Raw genomic sequence first — 16868 nt, forward strand, 5'->3', positions numbered from 1 at the left:
GTGACTGATAAGAGAGAGAGAGTGATGAGAGTGTCTCTTCCTGACTGTTTCTGGATTATATCATAAATATTTTGCCTCGGAGAAGCATTATCTGCTCTGCATTCACTGCCTCCTGGGATGGGCAGGTATTGTGGTGGTGGCCGTTTTAAAAGCCATTGTTATGTTATATAAAAGATCAAATCTATCATTTTAACCGTTGGACTTTTTATTGGGTAATTTCTTCAAGTGGCTTTCATTCTTTCTCTTTTCTCCCCTGTATGAAAGAAACAAACAAAAAAACAGATGGCTCTGCTATATTTGCTCAGCTGTTTTTCCCAACAGAAACATACTGTAGCATCGCTCTCGGGTGGAAGTATTGTATGTCCAAAACCATTAACGCTGCTGCATCATACTCCAAACTAAGCCAAACAAAGTTCTTTGAGGACAAAACGACTTTATACTCGCTACGGCTTAGCGCCGAGTTCTGAACGTAGACCCTAACCACTCCGTAGTCTGCCTAGCAACACTGCAACTCGCAGGAGCCATTACCCACTGAAGCATTGTGTACAGCGCTGGAAGAGCGGATCTCCACTTGTTTTATTCATCACCCTCTGATGTGCTTTGGCAAATTTGTCACAGAGGTGAGAGGTTTTGCCATTTCTTGCGACAGTTTATGTTAATGGTCCCTCAGAGAGGTATTACAGTGGTGTTTGTACCTCCTAACCTCAGCCAACCTCTTTTCAAAACTATCCATTATTCGGTAGTGGCAGAATCAAGCTTCAGGCAGAATGCGGAAACAAAACAAAATAAATCACGCCCACGACCAGTGACATATTGTACAGTATGATGTTAGGCTAGTGGAGGTGTTTGGCTAGTTAGAAAATCTTGGAAGTGCAAAAACTACCGAATGGAACGTTGGAAAGGCACTGCCGAAGTTCTTATGACATCATTTTGTTCTTATTGACCTGCCAAAGCTGAACAAAGTTTTTGACTGGTTGGAGTATTCTGCCGCTTTTACTTTTCAGGAAATGGAAAAAAAAGAACCTGTGTTCCAGTGGATCCAATGTTGTTGTTATTTAGTCACAAGTACTTGTTGTTACTTTTCATTGGTTCAATATTTATAAAACCCACAGACATATTTAACCACTTTAAACCTGTCAACCGGCCAGTTTTCTTAGAAATGGTGAAAATGGCACATCTGTGTGATGTTAGAGGCTAATTATGAATGAATGAAAAAATAGATAAAAACATGAAATATGGAGATACAAGCTTTCTGCCCGACAGAGATGATATAGATGTGAACTCTGACTTTGGAGCATGCAAACACGCTGACCCCAAAACAAACACCCGCAGTAGTTTTATTTGGTATTTCTTGTGGGGGTGAACCAGTTCCTACTTTAACAACAGTTTATTCCAGACCCATCATGTACAGAGCATCTCTATCTGTAGGTGCTGCTGTCTTGGGGTTGCTGCGTTATCTACCATTTAACAGACTTGGATGGGCCGCGTATGTCGGTATCTCTGATTTAATAGAATCATTGCCTTTGTCTGCTGGGAATTACAAGCCTGAACTTAACTGTAGCCGAAATCCAATTTCCTTTTCCCATATGTCAAGGAAGATATGGAGTATGTCCTTACAGTATGTGTAGGCGGAAGAACTTATATGTGCCTATTTACGCCCTGGGGCTGAAAAGATGCACGTGGTCTTGCTTTTTGCTTTGTTCATTTTGGACGTATTTTGATATAAATAATTCATAGGCAAGGCTTCCCATAATAATAAAAGTGATTCAGCATATACCGGCATACTGGGTTTTATTTACAAGTACTGTGCTATCATATGACCCGAAGGCAGGTCTGGGATGACTTGATTTTTGTTTCGTGTTTTATTTGTCTACTGTACGTACAGTACTGTATATGAGAGAATGTCCCGTAAAACTGCTTGCAATTTGTCAGCTTAATATTTCCCTGCAAAGATACTGTACATACCGTTCTGAAGGTGCCTTCTCCTACCAAGCAGCACTTAGACATTCAATAAAAATTGCATGTTTTAGTCAAACTGGTGGTGGTACCAAGCAAGTACGCACGGCGCCTTTCTGTGACAGTTTGACATGGCATGCTGTCCTACTTAGAGAGAGAGAGAGAGAGAGAGAGAGAGAGAGAGAGAGAGAGAGAGAGAGAGAGAGAGTAAGAACGCAAGAGAGAGAGACAGAGAGAGAGAGAGAGAGAGAGAGAGAGAGAGAGAGAGAGAGAGAGAGAGAGAGAGAGAGAGAGAGAGAGAGAGAGAGAGAGAGAGAGAGAGAGAGAGAGAGAGAGAGAGAGAGAGAGAGAGAGAGAGAGAGAGAGAGAGAGAGCAAATCGAGGCTATGGCTGGGGTAATATAAGCCTAAAGGAGAGCGAAGCTGCCTGCAAGTTGTCTGGCTTTTTTAATCCTTCGACTGGCATCAAAAACAGCTTCTGTTGAGGTGCCCTTAAGCAGCATAACATACCATTCCAGCATTGCTACTCGGTGGCCAACAACAGGAAACAGTGATTCTGCCAGACAGCTCCTATAGCTAAAACTTTGATTATTCATTAGAAAAATTGCGTGCGCGCGTGGTCAGCATATCTTCTCTGGATAAATGAACCACATGAACCAAACATTCCACGAAAATAGTGTGTAAATGGGCCACAAGCCCCTGCTATTTTAAAAGATTTGGTGTACAGGGCTATTAGACCCCTGTGAGACCCCAGTCACCTGAAGTATACTATAGGGTTTAAGTGGTTAGTGTAAAAAACTAAGTAAGTAATCATAATGGGACAAATAAAGACTAGTGAAAGACCGCTATCTCAGGTCAGACATACTGTCTTGACTATTTCAGTCAGAAGGAATGAGTATTCAACTTGACAACACTGTTTATTCCAGCAGGAATTTGGGAGATGACACCGAATGCTCTCTGGCAGGCCACAACAACAACTGTAATTTCAGAATATGATCAACTGATGGCTCTCAAGTTTCCCATCGAGCTCCATATCTCTTTCCTCTGTTGAGCCGTGACGCACTGTTCATTACTTCATTACAAATTCCCGACAAAATGTCTTTAGCGGGGGAAATGCAGATGACCGCATAATCCATCTCTGCTGCTTTGTCTGGAGATGGCTGCATTCTTATAGAGACCGACATGACCGTGTGTTCTTGTGGGGAGAATACATTCACTCATTAAAGCTGGTACCGCGTTAAGCTCATTTTAGCTTTCTCTTGCAGGATTATTGTAAATCTGCTGCTAATGAGTGATGGTGTGTGTGTGTGTGTGTGTGTGTGTGTGTGTGTGTGTGTGTGTGTGTGTGTGTGTGTGTGTGTGTGTGTGTGTGTGTGTGTGTGTGTGTGTGTGTGTGTGTGTGTGTGTGTGTGTGTGTGTGTGTGTGTGTGTGTGTGTGTGTGTGTGTGTGTGTGTGTGTGTGTGTGTGTGCGCGCGCGCATGTGTGTGTACGTGTGTGCATGTGTGCGTGCATTCAAGCAAGCAATCAAGCAAGTGTGTGTATGTTTGTGTGGGTGTGTGTGTGTGCATCTGCTAGAGGAATATCGTCTCCATCTTGCTTTTGAAGTCTGCCCCCATGAATTCCCCTCCCCCCTCCTTCTTCATTCCTTCCTCCCTTCCATGTTTTCACCCTTCATCCCCTCGTTCTCTCCATCTCTCCTGCCCCTCCTCCTCCTCCTCATCGTCTGGACGTGACCCAGACGATAAGGCATGACGCTCACTTGCTCACTTTATGCAGCGCGCATCAGGCCAGCCATAGGAGATCAGGAATCTCTAGATTTCAACTTTTGAAGTTTTTTTTTGTCAATTAAGTGTCGTCACTGGGTTTTATAAATATTTAACCAATAGAAAAGTATTAACAAGAGCTTGTGACTGGATTATGACTGCATTGGATCCATTGGAACACAGGTTCATTTTCCCATTTCAGCCAGGAACACTCAAGTAGATTTAACCATTTATTGCAACAAATGGAATACAGGTAAACAGGTAAGCAGCATGCTAAGCAAAATCAGGGAACGCTACGCAAAACCCCCCACAGGTATATAAATTGAGTGATGCAAACTTGAATATAGTTTAACATTAAAGCCATAGAACATCGAATTCAGTTCAGAGCCATGGCATGCAAACATGGATTTCAGTTTAAGATTCAGTTTAAACGTTTGAGTCATGCAGGACTCTGAACTATAAGGTGGAGGCTGGGGTGGTGGAGGCCAGCAGCAGCAGCAGCGTGTGGCAGCAATTGAAGAGCAGAGATCCAGTGTAGGAGGGTGCCGTATTTAAACGGACCGCCTTGTTGAGGGAATGAGGTGTAATAATTGGTGTGTAGAAAAGCGTGGCTGATTGAAAGCAATCAGCAGACTGACAGCTGATTACAGCTGAGGCGTATATGACTCCCGTGCCCCGCATGAACTAACACGATGCTCCATTTCCTGAAAAGTAAGTGTTTTGGACATAAAAGGTTTCTACCCGACATAGGCGCCCGACGGGGGGCTGCAGGGTGGTGTTAAGCCTCCACTGGAGCTATGGGGTATTGGAGTGCAACAGGAAAATCCTTGGATCTGCCCTCCAGCAGCCCTCATGTAATATTAGTCTTTGTGCTGCTTTCACAGCCCTGGGAGAGAGCGAGACAGACAGGCAGACAGACAGACAGACACAAAGGGGGAGGATGAGATTCATTCACATTGCAAACCACAGAAAACAACGCAGCCACATTAACACTGGCATCCCTATTTTGGGCACATATATTTTTTTCATCCAAACTTGTAAAATAAATACATTAATTAAAATGTTGTTTTTGTTTTTGTTTCTCAATGTGTCGCAGTGAAACATTTTGTGAGCTGTTTCCATATTTGTCGTACGATGAAGTATATATACAGTAGGGCTTTTAAAGGAGTGGAGCAATTCTTTTTAAATATCATAAATAAATATAAAAGTTGGAAATCAGACCAGAAGCTGTAATAGCTCCAGGGTGTGATTTATGAGCGATAATAAATGGCCTTGTTTGAGCCCTGTCATCTTTGCCTGATGTTATTTCTTCTGCATTTTATGCTTTATGTGTTCGACTAGACCGTCAGGAACGATGCAAGATGGAAATGCATGCCCCCCCCCCCCCCAAACCTAGCTGATTGCAATCAGCTACAGTAGGTGAAGGTGAAAACTGAATTTCCTCAGCAGGACCTAGGTCTATCTATTATTATTAGGATGATATAGAGAGACATGAATCAAAGGGCAGCGAGAGGAGAGACGGATTCAAACTTGATGGGACCTCGCAATTCACAAGATGGCGTTGTGAGCTTCTAGATAGATCACTTATAGATTACGTTGTGCGACACAGACGCGCAACTAAGTATATCGGGCTTAAATTGGCTGAGCCAAATCTTGCGCGTGGAAGTCCATTGTGCAGCGCTGTGCCGCTTGCCAGAAAAGAGCAGATCAGTAGATGAGTTCTTTTTGGCAAGCCACAGCGTCGTACTACAGATTATAGGCTGTGATGCTCACTCAGGCTGCTGCTACCAAGGGAGAGGAGGAGGCCCCATTAATACTATGCTCTCTCCGCCTGTATGGTGCATTTTATAGTATGTCAATTTCAGAGGCCGTTCCTAATAGCTGTCTGCTGTGACGCTTACAAGACTTCTTATCGTCTTCACTAATCTCCTAAGTGCCTCTTTTATGATCATTTATGATTTATGACGTACGGACTTACAGGATAATTTACATCTGCAGTATGGCTGTGTACATTATGAAAAGAGGCGCACAAACACGCATGCACTCTGAGACGGAACGAAGATGAGAGAGTGAGGGCAACAGATTTATAGCTTATTTCGGCCGAGCTTCGTCTTGATGAATGAGCAAAAATAAAATGACCAGTTCCCCCCCATGGATGCCGTTGCATACCAACACCCTTTGCTGAAGATTAGAATGAGTGTTTGCATAGTTTTAATTGTTGGTCACTAAAGGCGCCCCGCACGCAGCACACAAACTAGTCCTTTTGAATGGTGTTGCTAGGATACCGGGCAGTGTGAAGATGTAATCCTCCTCACTGCATTGTGTTCTGCCCGGCCGGCTGCATATGTAGCCCAGACAAAATGTTCAACTTGTTGTATGTGGTTTTTGTAGGGTTTTATATCTTTGGTGTCGGGCAGAAACCTCTTCTGTTTTTTGGTAAATTAACTCCCTGCTTGATCATACTACAGCGTCACACAAAAGCATCAAAACACGTAGCTTTGCGCCGCGTTTCAAGCTTGTATATCTGTTTTTGAATTTGAATCCTGAAAAGTAACAGTTTTAGACATATGAGGTTTCCAACGGACAGAGACAATATGTACAGTATGTGTATTTGCATGTGAATAAAAAATAATATAAGAGTCCGCAACGCTGTTAGATTTTGCTCTCACGTATGTCTTTTGCAAGATCAGTGTTTCTTCTGTTTGTTCTGCACCATGATTACCAGACTGGATGTACAATGCATGCTCTACTTTTTAAATTCAATTGCTTCTGCGCACATGTGCGTCTCGACTGTTTGTTGTTGTGTGTGTGTGTGTGTGTGTGTGCTTTTGTCCTTGTGTGAGATCATGTGTGTGCTATTGTCGGTTGTGCAGCCGGCATAAATCACAGCCTGTTTTCGATCATAATCCCTTTACTGTGAGAGAACTCCATTGGTGTGGAGCGCGCTGAGATCTCAATCCAGATGTCATGCCTCTTTCAGGCTCCGCCAGCTGATACCCCCAGGCAGGCCACGCATAAAGAATCAATGCGTGTCCCTCTTGTTCAATTACACTCTAATCAAACAGCGCAGGTTCAGCATGACCTGCGTCTGAATGGACCGGTTTACTGACGTAGATTGATGCTCAGCGCTGTGATGTGAGCGATGAGTTATTATATTTTTGATGTGGTACGAGTTTTGCCAATGTTCACTGAAAGAAAACAATTATATGATAGCGAAAATACATCAAGACTAGAGCTGCGCGATACTGACCAAAAATAATGCTGCATCATTTCTTTTTTAAATTCTGATTCTGTTGAGTTGTGCTTCATGGCAATCCGTTTTTGTGTGCAAGTGGAAATTTCAGCCTAAGGCTGGGACTAGAGAAAAGGTCATGCAGTCACCAAAATCAGCAGGGGCCATCCTCCGGGGAGCATGAAGGTGCACAGCAAATTCCATGGCAATCCAGTCTGTAGTTTTTGAGATATATATTGTATGGGACCAAAGTGTTGGACAGACAGAATGTACCGTCACTTGCGACATCTAAAGAGATGTTAATACTTTAATTACGTTTTTAATTGCCAGTATGAATGGAATGAGATGAAGCACTTCCTGTGACTTGGATCGGTTTAGACTTCTATCCCTCTAATTGGGGAAGGGAATCAAAGTATTACAGGATTTCATTTACATGATTGTAATTCCAGGAAGCTCCGCCGAATTGCTTAATTGTGCCTCACAAGCTGGCAGCCGGTCATAAATAGTTGGTTTAGGGTGAACCGTGTAAACGTAGCGAGGACGCGTGCGTTACCTGCTGTATGTTTATCTCCCCCAGTGGCTACGTTCCCCTGGGAGATGCTGAGGGGCTCGTCTGTCCCCCCTCTCTGTCTGTGACAGCGGGGTCCAGTGAGCCAGACAGCTGTTGCATGTCGCCATGCTGCCTTCCTCAGCATGAGGCTCAGAGAGCCTGTTTCTGGCTGGTAGTGATGCTAGTGATGGTGATGATGGCGAGCGACTGTGGTGAAGTTGTAGTCTCGGGGGGCAGCGAGTGAGCAAAAAGAGATCCCCCCCGCTTTAGCTACACAAACGCTAAGGGGTCACTCACTCGTTGTGGCAGCCTTTCGCCTGTCAATCTTCGAGCGTCCGTCAAAGGAGCCCGTCCGCCGTTAAGGTGCCTCGGAGGTTGACACGAAGCAGAGGCCGCCGTGCTGTTAACTGGTGGATGCCGCGGTCGCCTGCAGGCATGCAGGGATTGACGTGACATGCTTGTCATGTGCTGTGACACCCAGTAGATTGTGATACGGAGGCGGCTGTATGCGGTTTATGTCCCCGCAGTAATGTATTGTAACATACTCGCAAATTGCGTTTGTGCATGATGTGTGCCTGCCATGTTTATGTCTGTGGTTCCGCTGTGGTTGTGTGTTAGTTGAGGAATCACTATATTTGACAGGATGTAAAACATGTGTAGCCTGAAGCACGGGTGCCCCAAGTGGCTCACCTGGTTAAGGGCTGCACATATACTGTACAGTGCCACATAAATAAGGCTAAGATCCTTCCCCCAGCTGGCCCGGGTTCAAATACGACCCGAGGCTCTTTGCTGCGTGTCATCCCCTCTCTGTCCTGTCTTTCTCACTATCAGAACTAGCAGAAATAAACAATAATCTACCGTTTGTAGATTATTTGTTTGTTTTTCTGTTGTAGTGAGATGTTGATGTTGACGTCACGGATGACATTGACGTAGTAAATATCATGTAGATTATGAAAAATTAATCAGGGCAATGTAGGTGCTTTAAACGCGGATGCTGTCACATGGCAGCTGCACCGTAACATTCTACAGCAGTAACACAGCTTCTAGAGTTCACGGATTTGCAATTCATCATTCTCATTTTTTTTGCGGTTGAATGCCCCACATTGAAAAATCTCTCTCTCTATCCTTCCCTCCCTCCCTCTCTCTCCCTCCACCCCCCCCCCCCTCTCTCTCTCTCTTCCCTCCATCCAGGAAGAGCAGGCAGTCCTGCTAATGTCCCATCAGCTGTGCTTCTAGCCGTCACCCCGCCGGGAGGTTCTTCTCATCAGGTCACCATGCTGCTGTACCTCAACCTGCTCCTGCTACTCCTGGCTGTCTTGCTCACATCCGCAGGTCAGTATGTTTTTCGTGAATTAGCCCATTCAATCCGGGAACGCATCTGTGTCATTTTCGATTTTACCTATAACCATTACTTTATACTAACTATACTATAGCTTGTAGATCTGCTATTTATGTATTTTTTCGTGAAAATGTGTGCACAACTTTGAATATATATATTTTTTAAGTGAACCATTGTAACTCAAATCTTTGCTTCTCGGGGTCCCTGGAACAAAATATTTTGAGATGGGGGTCGGCGGCCAAATACATATAATTATGGGTGGTCCTTGACATGAAAAAGTTTGAGCACCACTGATATTTAGCGACATACGTTTTTCAGAAACCTGTTAGGATTTAGAAGACATTTGTAGATACGTTCCCGGACTGAATGAGTTAATAAAAGCAGCGAACTTAGTTTTCAGACGGACAGACATGCAATGTTTCAAGAGAGTCTCGTAAGCCCAATGCTTATAAACATTTTATCAGCTCAGGGAGACCGTCTACCGTAGGCTAATGCTCAGGAGGTGTTTGCCCGACAACATCCATATTATAGAAGAAGCATTACTACTTTAGTACTAAGATTCACGACTACTTACTGGGTGCTTGAGAACATAACGCGAATATCTTATTAAAGATACTAAAAGGGTAGGAATGCTGAAAGTAATTAGTACATAATTCACCATACAAAAGCCAAAACCTTTCCCTGTTTTTTTATATGTATACTAGCTGTGTAGTTGCAGCTAATAAAAAGTGGAGTGGGCGTTCAATTAACATTTTATATTTGACCGTTTAATGAGATCTTTTTCATCCCAAAGATTTGCAAAAGTAGCTGATCTACAGGTTTGCAACGCATTGTGAGATTGTAGATCTGCTATTTTTTGCAAATATTTTGTTACATTTGCATAAAGTGTAAAGTAAGGCATATGTGATTAAAACCATGCAGAATAGACACTTATGCCATGTCAGGATATTACTTAAAGTATCCAAAATCCAACACGATGGATTGATGATCTCATACCATGATGATCTCATACCATGATATCGATATTATATTGATATATTGATCAGCCCTAGTCAAACATGTCCTCTTCTGGAGCTGTAATGTAATGTTTTGCCTTCAGACAGACTCATGGACGGTGGAGATTAAATTTGTACATTTTATCTAAAACAGACAGCAGCTAGCCAGCAGAAGTAGGTCATCCTCATCCCCGTGGCTAGGGGACATTGGCTATAACACATTTTAGGGCCAACCGGGACAACGTTGGATGATTGATTTGATATTGTTAATGCCATGACAGCAGTACAAAAGTTCAGCAGACACTGCCGTAGATCCAGTGCATGTGAACTACCAGTGTTGCTTCCCTTGTGTCCTTATGCCTATTAGCATTACACGGCTATTTATTACCATCTTGCAGTCCTCAGTGCAAAGACTGTAGCACGAAAAGTGCAACTTAGAGAGCAACAAAACGCTCATATTTTTGCTGCTGTCAGTAACCCGTTGATGTGTTTGTCCTACGAGGGTTGGCACATGCAGAGATCGAACTTCCCATCAAAGGGCAGCCTTGAATGTTTCTGATCTTTGCACTGCTGTGTTCTTGTGAAGGGCGTTGGATTCCCTTGTGTGTTTGACCTCAGCCCCAAGGCAGCTTGTCAGCTGCACCCAGCTGCATTTCGCAGCTATTCAAATAGCCTGAAAAGAGTTTTGATCAAAGACGTGCCTCAACTCAAAGAAGACACGTTTTCGTATACTGTATGTGAATATGTGATCTAGTTTTCTCAATAACCCTTTGAACTGGCTGCATAACAGTAAATCGGGGGCCGAGACATGCACTGGAGAACATAAAAGATTAACGTTGACACTACATGTAAGTACTTATTCATGTATTTACGATGCCTTGCAGTTCAATATCTTATGGCTTGCCCTTTGACTCTGTTTCAGATGCATCCATGTATGGGGATTTACCTGACTTCTATGGAGGTAAGACTATAGTTACTCTACCGTAAAGCATAATTTATACTCCATCACGGTTTAGCCTGCCAAAAATAACAGATCTATGTATTGAAATCGGAAGGTTACCGGTTCGATCTCCGGCTCCTCCTGGTGTGTCGAAGTGTCATTGAGCAAGACACTGAACCCTCCTCGTTGCTTCCGATAAGCTGGGTGGTGTCTGCAATGGTTTCCTCCGCAGTCGGTGTGTGAATGAATGTGTGAGTGGGTGACAGTAATGTATGTGGGATAAAGGTGCTATAGAAACGCACCATTTATTTTACAAGCAAAATTTAGCTTATAGATGTGTTCTTTTTGACAAGCGACATCTTCTTCACATAATGTGAGTATAAATTAAGTGCCTCAGCAAACGATGGCAGATGTTTCACACACCAGAAACATGCAGGGTATAATTGAAAATAGATCTTAGCTTTGTTATCTCAGACATAAAGATTCTTAATACCACTTTTAGTTTTACAAGTACATTTTGTCTATTGGAGCACCAGCGATTTAACCAAGAGATTCAGCCACTTTCTGCATGAGAAGTGAGAGAAAATGTGATAGAAGTGAAATACAGTGCGTTCCTCTGTGAATTTTCATGTGACTGGGCATAATAGCATTGTGTCCATTTATGTATGCATGATATGACAGGACATTTGATGGATGGTGAGGTTACAACCTGACCTTCCCTGTCCCTGAGTAGTGCAATCCAAAATGTAGCCGCTTGTTTTGGGGAATTTTCCTCAAATGTATTTGAAAAACCTTCTCATAAAGTTTCACGAAACATCAATGAACCGTGCTGTTTTTAAAAACTTTCAAAAAATGTTTCATGAAGCATCAATGAACCTAGATGTACTTTGATGTTTTGAGAACTGTATGAAAAGGTTTTTCAAAGATATTTCAGGAAAACTTCCTGAATCCCCCCAAAGTGGTGTAGAGTCTACAAGATCAAGGCTCTTCAAGGTTCGCTTTTGCAATGATCTGAAAACACTTTGGATCTGAGAAGAGCCACCGATGAATCCCCAGCGTTTAGACTTTGGCTTGCTGTGTGTTGACAAGGCTGTGGCCTTGAGAGAGAGTGTGGGAAGTGATTGTTATGTTATTTTAGAGTTGTCTGTGACATTATTATCAGGCTGTATCAAAGTTGTAGTTCATGTTTATTTATGTTTATTTATTTTGACATAAGTATTTCATGCACATAATGTTTAGCCACTTGAACCCTACCGTCCCTTTTCTGGGCATGTCATAATAGGCGAACAAAAATAGCAGATCTACTTTAGATGTAGACATGTTGTTTAGACAGATGCTAGGTTTGATGTTTAGCTGTTATGCTAGTTACTTTGTAGCACTTAATTGTTTCTCTTTACACTCTACTTATGGGATCATTTGTCGACTTGGGCTCATGTAATTTACTAGGATCTTGCGCTTTTCCCCCAAAGTGCTCCCCAAAACAACAGGTTTGGGGATCTGTTGGGAATAGATTACATGAAACAGGCACCTGCGCGTGCAGTCTCAATGTTGGTAAACAAGAAATCTGTCTACTGGCTAGCTCATACCCTTCACTTCCATTAGCATAACTACAACATTCAAGCATGCTTCCGGAGGACTAATAACTGTAGTGCCAATGAAAAAAGGGTTTTCAACCATTTGACCCATACCTCATCAAAAAAATCATTTTTGGTGACCCTCTGGAGTTGGTGCAGTACTATCAGACTTTGGTCTTGTTCAGTCTTCACACAGAGCTCAAGGAACTCTGCACATGATGGTTCACCTATGAGACCATGTCAGGTGTTCTATATTGCACCATACACACACCGATGGAGTTGCGGCTGGCGTGATCTCGAGTTTTTGTCCCCCCTTTTTTTCTATCCCCCTTCAAAAAAAGAAAGGTTTCGACAACATTGGTGACACGATAGCCAAGTTGTTAGGGCAAGTAACACATGGGCTCTGATACATGACACAGCGAGCCCCCGGTTCGATTCCCGGGCCGGTCGAACCGTTGTCTCCATGTTATACTCCCCTGCTTCCTCTCAGCCTTTCCTGTCTCTCCTTCTACTGTAACTGTCAAATAAAGGCTCAGAAAATAACTTCCATAACTTGGAAAAAGAAAAGAAAAGAAAAGAAAAGAAAGGTTTGACAACACCATCTTCTGTATTCACTGACACGGAACGAAAGTTCTCTCCGCCCCTCGCCTCCTCCTTATTTTAGACACACACACACACACACACACACACACACACACACACACACACACACACACACACACACACACACACACACACACACACACACACACACACACACACACACACACACACACACACACACACACACACACTTCATTCCAGTTGCTCGGCGTTTGCTTCGTGCACTGTAAAAGTAACTGTAACAAAACACAAAGAATGGGAAGTGTGTCAAGTCCAAGTGGGGGCCTCGGTTACGGCTCTGCTGCGCCCGTCCACTCGGTCCCTGGGGGGGTAAGAAGCAGCAGCAGTATCTGCCTGTCAGGATTAGTTGGGGGACTGGCACTGACGGACGGCTCCCCACTCGCGGGGCTCCCAATGACAGCGGCCTAATGAAAATCTGTCTGCGGGTCATGTCTCTGTCTACTGTTGCTATTCGCAGATCCACCATTAATCCTAGCGGAGATGGTAATAGAAAAGTAGGTGAACTTTCGGACGAAAATAGCAGATCTACAAGCTCACAGTGGGACGTGTTGTGCTTGTAGATCTTGTAGATGTGCTTGTAGATCTGCCATTTTGGTAGAGATTTGGCGCGGAGTGGAAAAAAGTAGGTGGCCAAGCCAAGTATAGTACAGACCCCCCAGGGCGACCCCCGGTCAATGACGTATATAGGGTTTAATTGGTTAATTGTCCAACGATATTATACTACAATGTGCATATGGATGCTGGATGAATGATCATTAGGCCGATTACCTCTAGGGTCGGGGCCTGATCAGACAGGATGCGCTTTAGCAGCCGGGGGCGTCTTGTTATGTGAGTGAAGCTTTTTGCTCGCTGCTTCTTTGCATTGCAGGGCGCCTGGCGTCTATGCGCTCTGTGTGCGCGGGAGGAGCACCTTCTTGGACGTCTCAAGTTGAAATAAATTCAACTCAAAGCAGTAAAGTGAAAAAGGCGCTGCTGGCAAGCTGCTCTGCTTTGTTGAACGCACAACAAGGCACACCCTGTTATTTTTTTTTCAGGCTGTAAAAAGCGTCCTGTCTGATCAGGTCTTTGTGGAACAGATCTGGCTGTAGATCTGTAGATCTGCTATTTTTGCTCATTACAAAAAAGTATTAGAAAAAATTAAAAACATTTTTACATGTGAAAATGTACCCGAAATAGGGACGCCTGGGTTAATGTGGTTAACATACAGTGCATGTTTTTATCAAATTGTTACATTTTGATACTATCAGACATAACTAGAAGGTACTGTTCCTGAAGAAACAGTGTGGGATCGCTAAGAATGTTGCTGGTGTTGAGTATTGATAGTGTTAGTAGTGTTATAGGTTTGAAAGGTTTGAAGGGTTTGAAGGGTTTGAAGGGTTTGAAAGGTTCGAAAGGTTTAAAAAGGTTTGAAAGGTTTGAAAGGTTCTAAAGGTTTGAAAGGTTTGAAAGGTTTGAAAGGTTCTAAAGGTTTGAATGGTTTGAAAGGTTTGAAAGGTTCTAAAGGTTTGAAAGGTTCTAAAGGTTTGAAAGGTTTGAAAGGTTTGAAAGGTTTGAAAGGTTTAAGAGGTTCTAAAGGTTTGAAAGGTTTGAAAGGAAGAGGTTCTAAAGGTTTGAAAGGTTTGAAAGGTTCTAAAGGTTTGAAAGGTTTGAAAGGTTTGAAAGGTTTGAAAGGTTTAAGAGGTTCTAAAGGTTTAAGAGGTTCTAAAGGTTTGAAAGGTTCTAAAGGGTATTTACTTTAAATTATTTTTAGTCACTTTATTTACTTTAAAGTATTTTTTACTAATTTTTACAACTTTTAAGTATTTTTACTATTTTTTTCAACTTTTAAGTATTTTTACTCATGTTGAGTACTTTTAAGTATTTTTACTCAGTATAAGTACTCTTAAGTATTTTTAATCAAGGTACTTACTTTAAAGTATTTTTAGTCACTTTATTTACTTTAAAGTAGCTTTTACTAATTTTTACAACTTTTAAGTATTTTTACTCTTTTTATCAACTTTTAAGTATTTTTACTATTTTTTCAACTTTTAAGTATTTTTACTCATTTTGAGTACTTTTAAGTATTTTTACTCAATATAAGTACTCTTAAGTATTTTTACTCAAGGTATTTACTTTAAAGTATTTTTAGTCACTTTATTTACTTTAAAGTAGCTTTTAGTAATTTTTACAACTTTTAAGTATTTTTACTCTTTTTATCAACTTTTAAGTATTTTTACCATTTAAAAAGTGAAATATCTCTAAAAGTACAAATGATTTCAAAAATTCTAATGGTAGCCAATATGTCCTAAGTAGGCTGAACGTTATAGAGTTGGAACGGAGTTTCTAGCTAAAAGTATGAATTTCTCCATTGAAATGAATGGGAGTTTTTTAGAAGTAAAAAGTGAAATATCTCTAAAAGTACAAATGATTTCAAAAATTCAAATGGTAGCCGATATGTCCTAAGTAGGCCGAACGTTGTAGAGTTGGAACGGAGTTTGTAGCTAAAAGTATGAAGGACTAGTTAGGGGCCAAAAAACGGTGTTGACAATAACAGTAGTGTGATCGCTTTAGCGATCCCACAAATATCAAACATATCAGTCTACATTTCCCAAAAGGAAATGCATATATTGAATTCAGTCTGACCAGAAGCAGGAATAAAATATATCCCCAGCGGCCATAAAAATGAATGTTGAGATATTAAAAGCAGAGGCCTGGATTGCCTCAGTCCCGCCCAGCAAATCGAACTGTGGGTATGATAGAGGAGACTGTACTGTAGCTACCGTATGTGGAGTCATTTGGACGGACTCCACCCTACATTTTGACAGATAGACCAGAGAGACCTCTGCGTATAAATCAGATTTTTCAATCATACATATTAGGCTGTCATTGGAGAAAATCAGCCATGTGACAGAACGGAAATCGAACCGTGCTCCACGGTCAAACCATGCCGTGGGAGTTTTAGTTCATGATGTTGAAGGCTGACTTGATGACCGTTGTGCCAGTAGCATACTTATTACTATGTGCTGTGCATCGGAAACGCATTGCAACCCCAGTCACGTTTGTTGCACGTTGGGAAACTTCAGTGGGGACACACTCTACAAAGAGGGATGCACAGCCTGCCACAGACGCCTGTCTTCACTCCAGATGACCCCTAATTATTCTTCGACAGGCCCGCAGCCAGGGAAATGTTTATGTCGAGTATTTTGTCATCGCAGCGTACACTACCTGCATGGGGAATGACATTATGTCTGGGCTGTTCTCTAAGAGAGGAATATACAGTATAAAGAGGCAGTCCTCCAGCTATATAGACTTAAATTTGGAGAATGGAAGCGAATGCTTGTTTTTTACTTCTTATATGCTCCTGGGCTACATATTGTGTATGTACTGTATGGTAATGATTCTCAACCTTTTTAATTTCAAGGACTCCCAGTTTGATATGCATTAGGCCAAGGATTCCCATTTCATGCTATTTATTATTATTATGTTTTAATCTCTCAGAGATTGAATCTATACTCACTGTAATATCCTGTGTATTTAACACTTAGGGCTCTATTCAGGGCTAGATTTGAACAAACCACTAATTACGGATTTCGGACTAGGCAAGAGGCGTTTCCCCGCAAAATTCGGTATTCTATGGCACCCCCCTCACCCGCCAAACACCTGAGCTACCCGTTACATTATGCATAGGTGTGGTTTGGGCGTTACAATGATAAAACCAATCACCGTGCCAGAAGCCATTGCCTTTAAGAGAAGACTGCGCTAGCCGTCATCCCCGATCCAATATATGCTCTAGCCTATCTCCCTGTCTGCAGTCTCTGCACTGTTGCCTGGTCTGATTATTATAAGCCGCATTGGGCTTGTTTTCCTTCTTTTTTTTTATTTTATCCAAATACATTTTTATATTAATTTGTAGCCT

At 42.3% G+C, this 16868-nt stretch overlaps 1 protein-coding gene across 2 annotated transcripts in view; it reads left to right on the forward strand.

Moving 5' to 3' along the window:
* cntn1a (contactin 1a) overlaps positions 1–16868 on the forward strand; it is a 121191-nt gene that overhangs the window by 43009 nt on the left and 61314 nt on the right. For both annotated transcript variants that reach the window (XM_080437566.1, XM_080437567.1), the window contains exons 2-3: positions 8693–8833; positions 10758–10796. In XM_080437566.1, coding sequence (XP_080293692.1) covers positions 8776–8833; positions 10758–10796 — 97 coding nt within the window. In that variant the 5' untranslated portion in view covers positions 8693–8775. The remainder of the gene's footprint in view (positions 1–8692; positions 8834–10757; positions 10797–16868) is intronic.

The sequence above is a fragment of the Gymnoscopelus braueri genome (assembly GCF_963280865.1).
Source record: "Gymnoscopelus braueri genome assembly, chromosome: 9".
Taxonomy (NCBI): Eukaryota; Metazoa; Chordata; class Actinopteri; order Myctophiformes; family Myctophidae; genus Gymnoscopelus; species Gymnoscopelus braueri.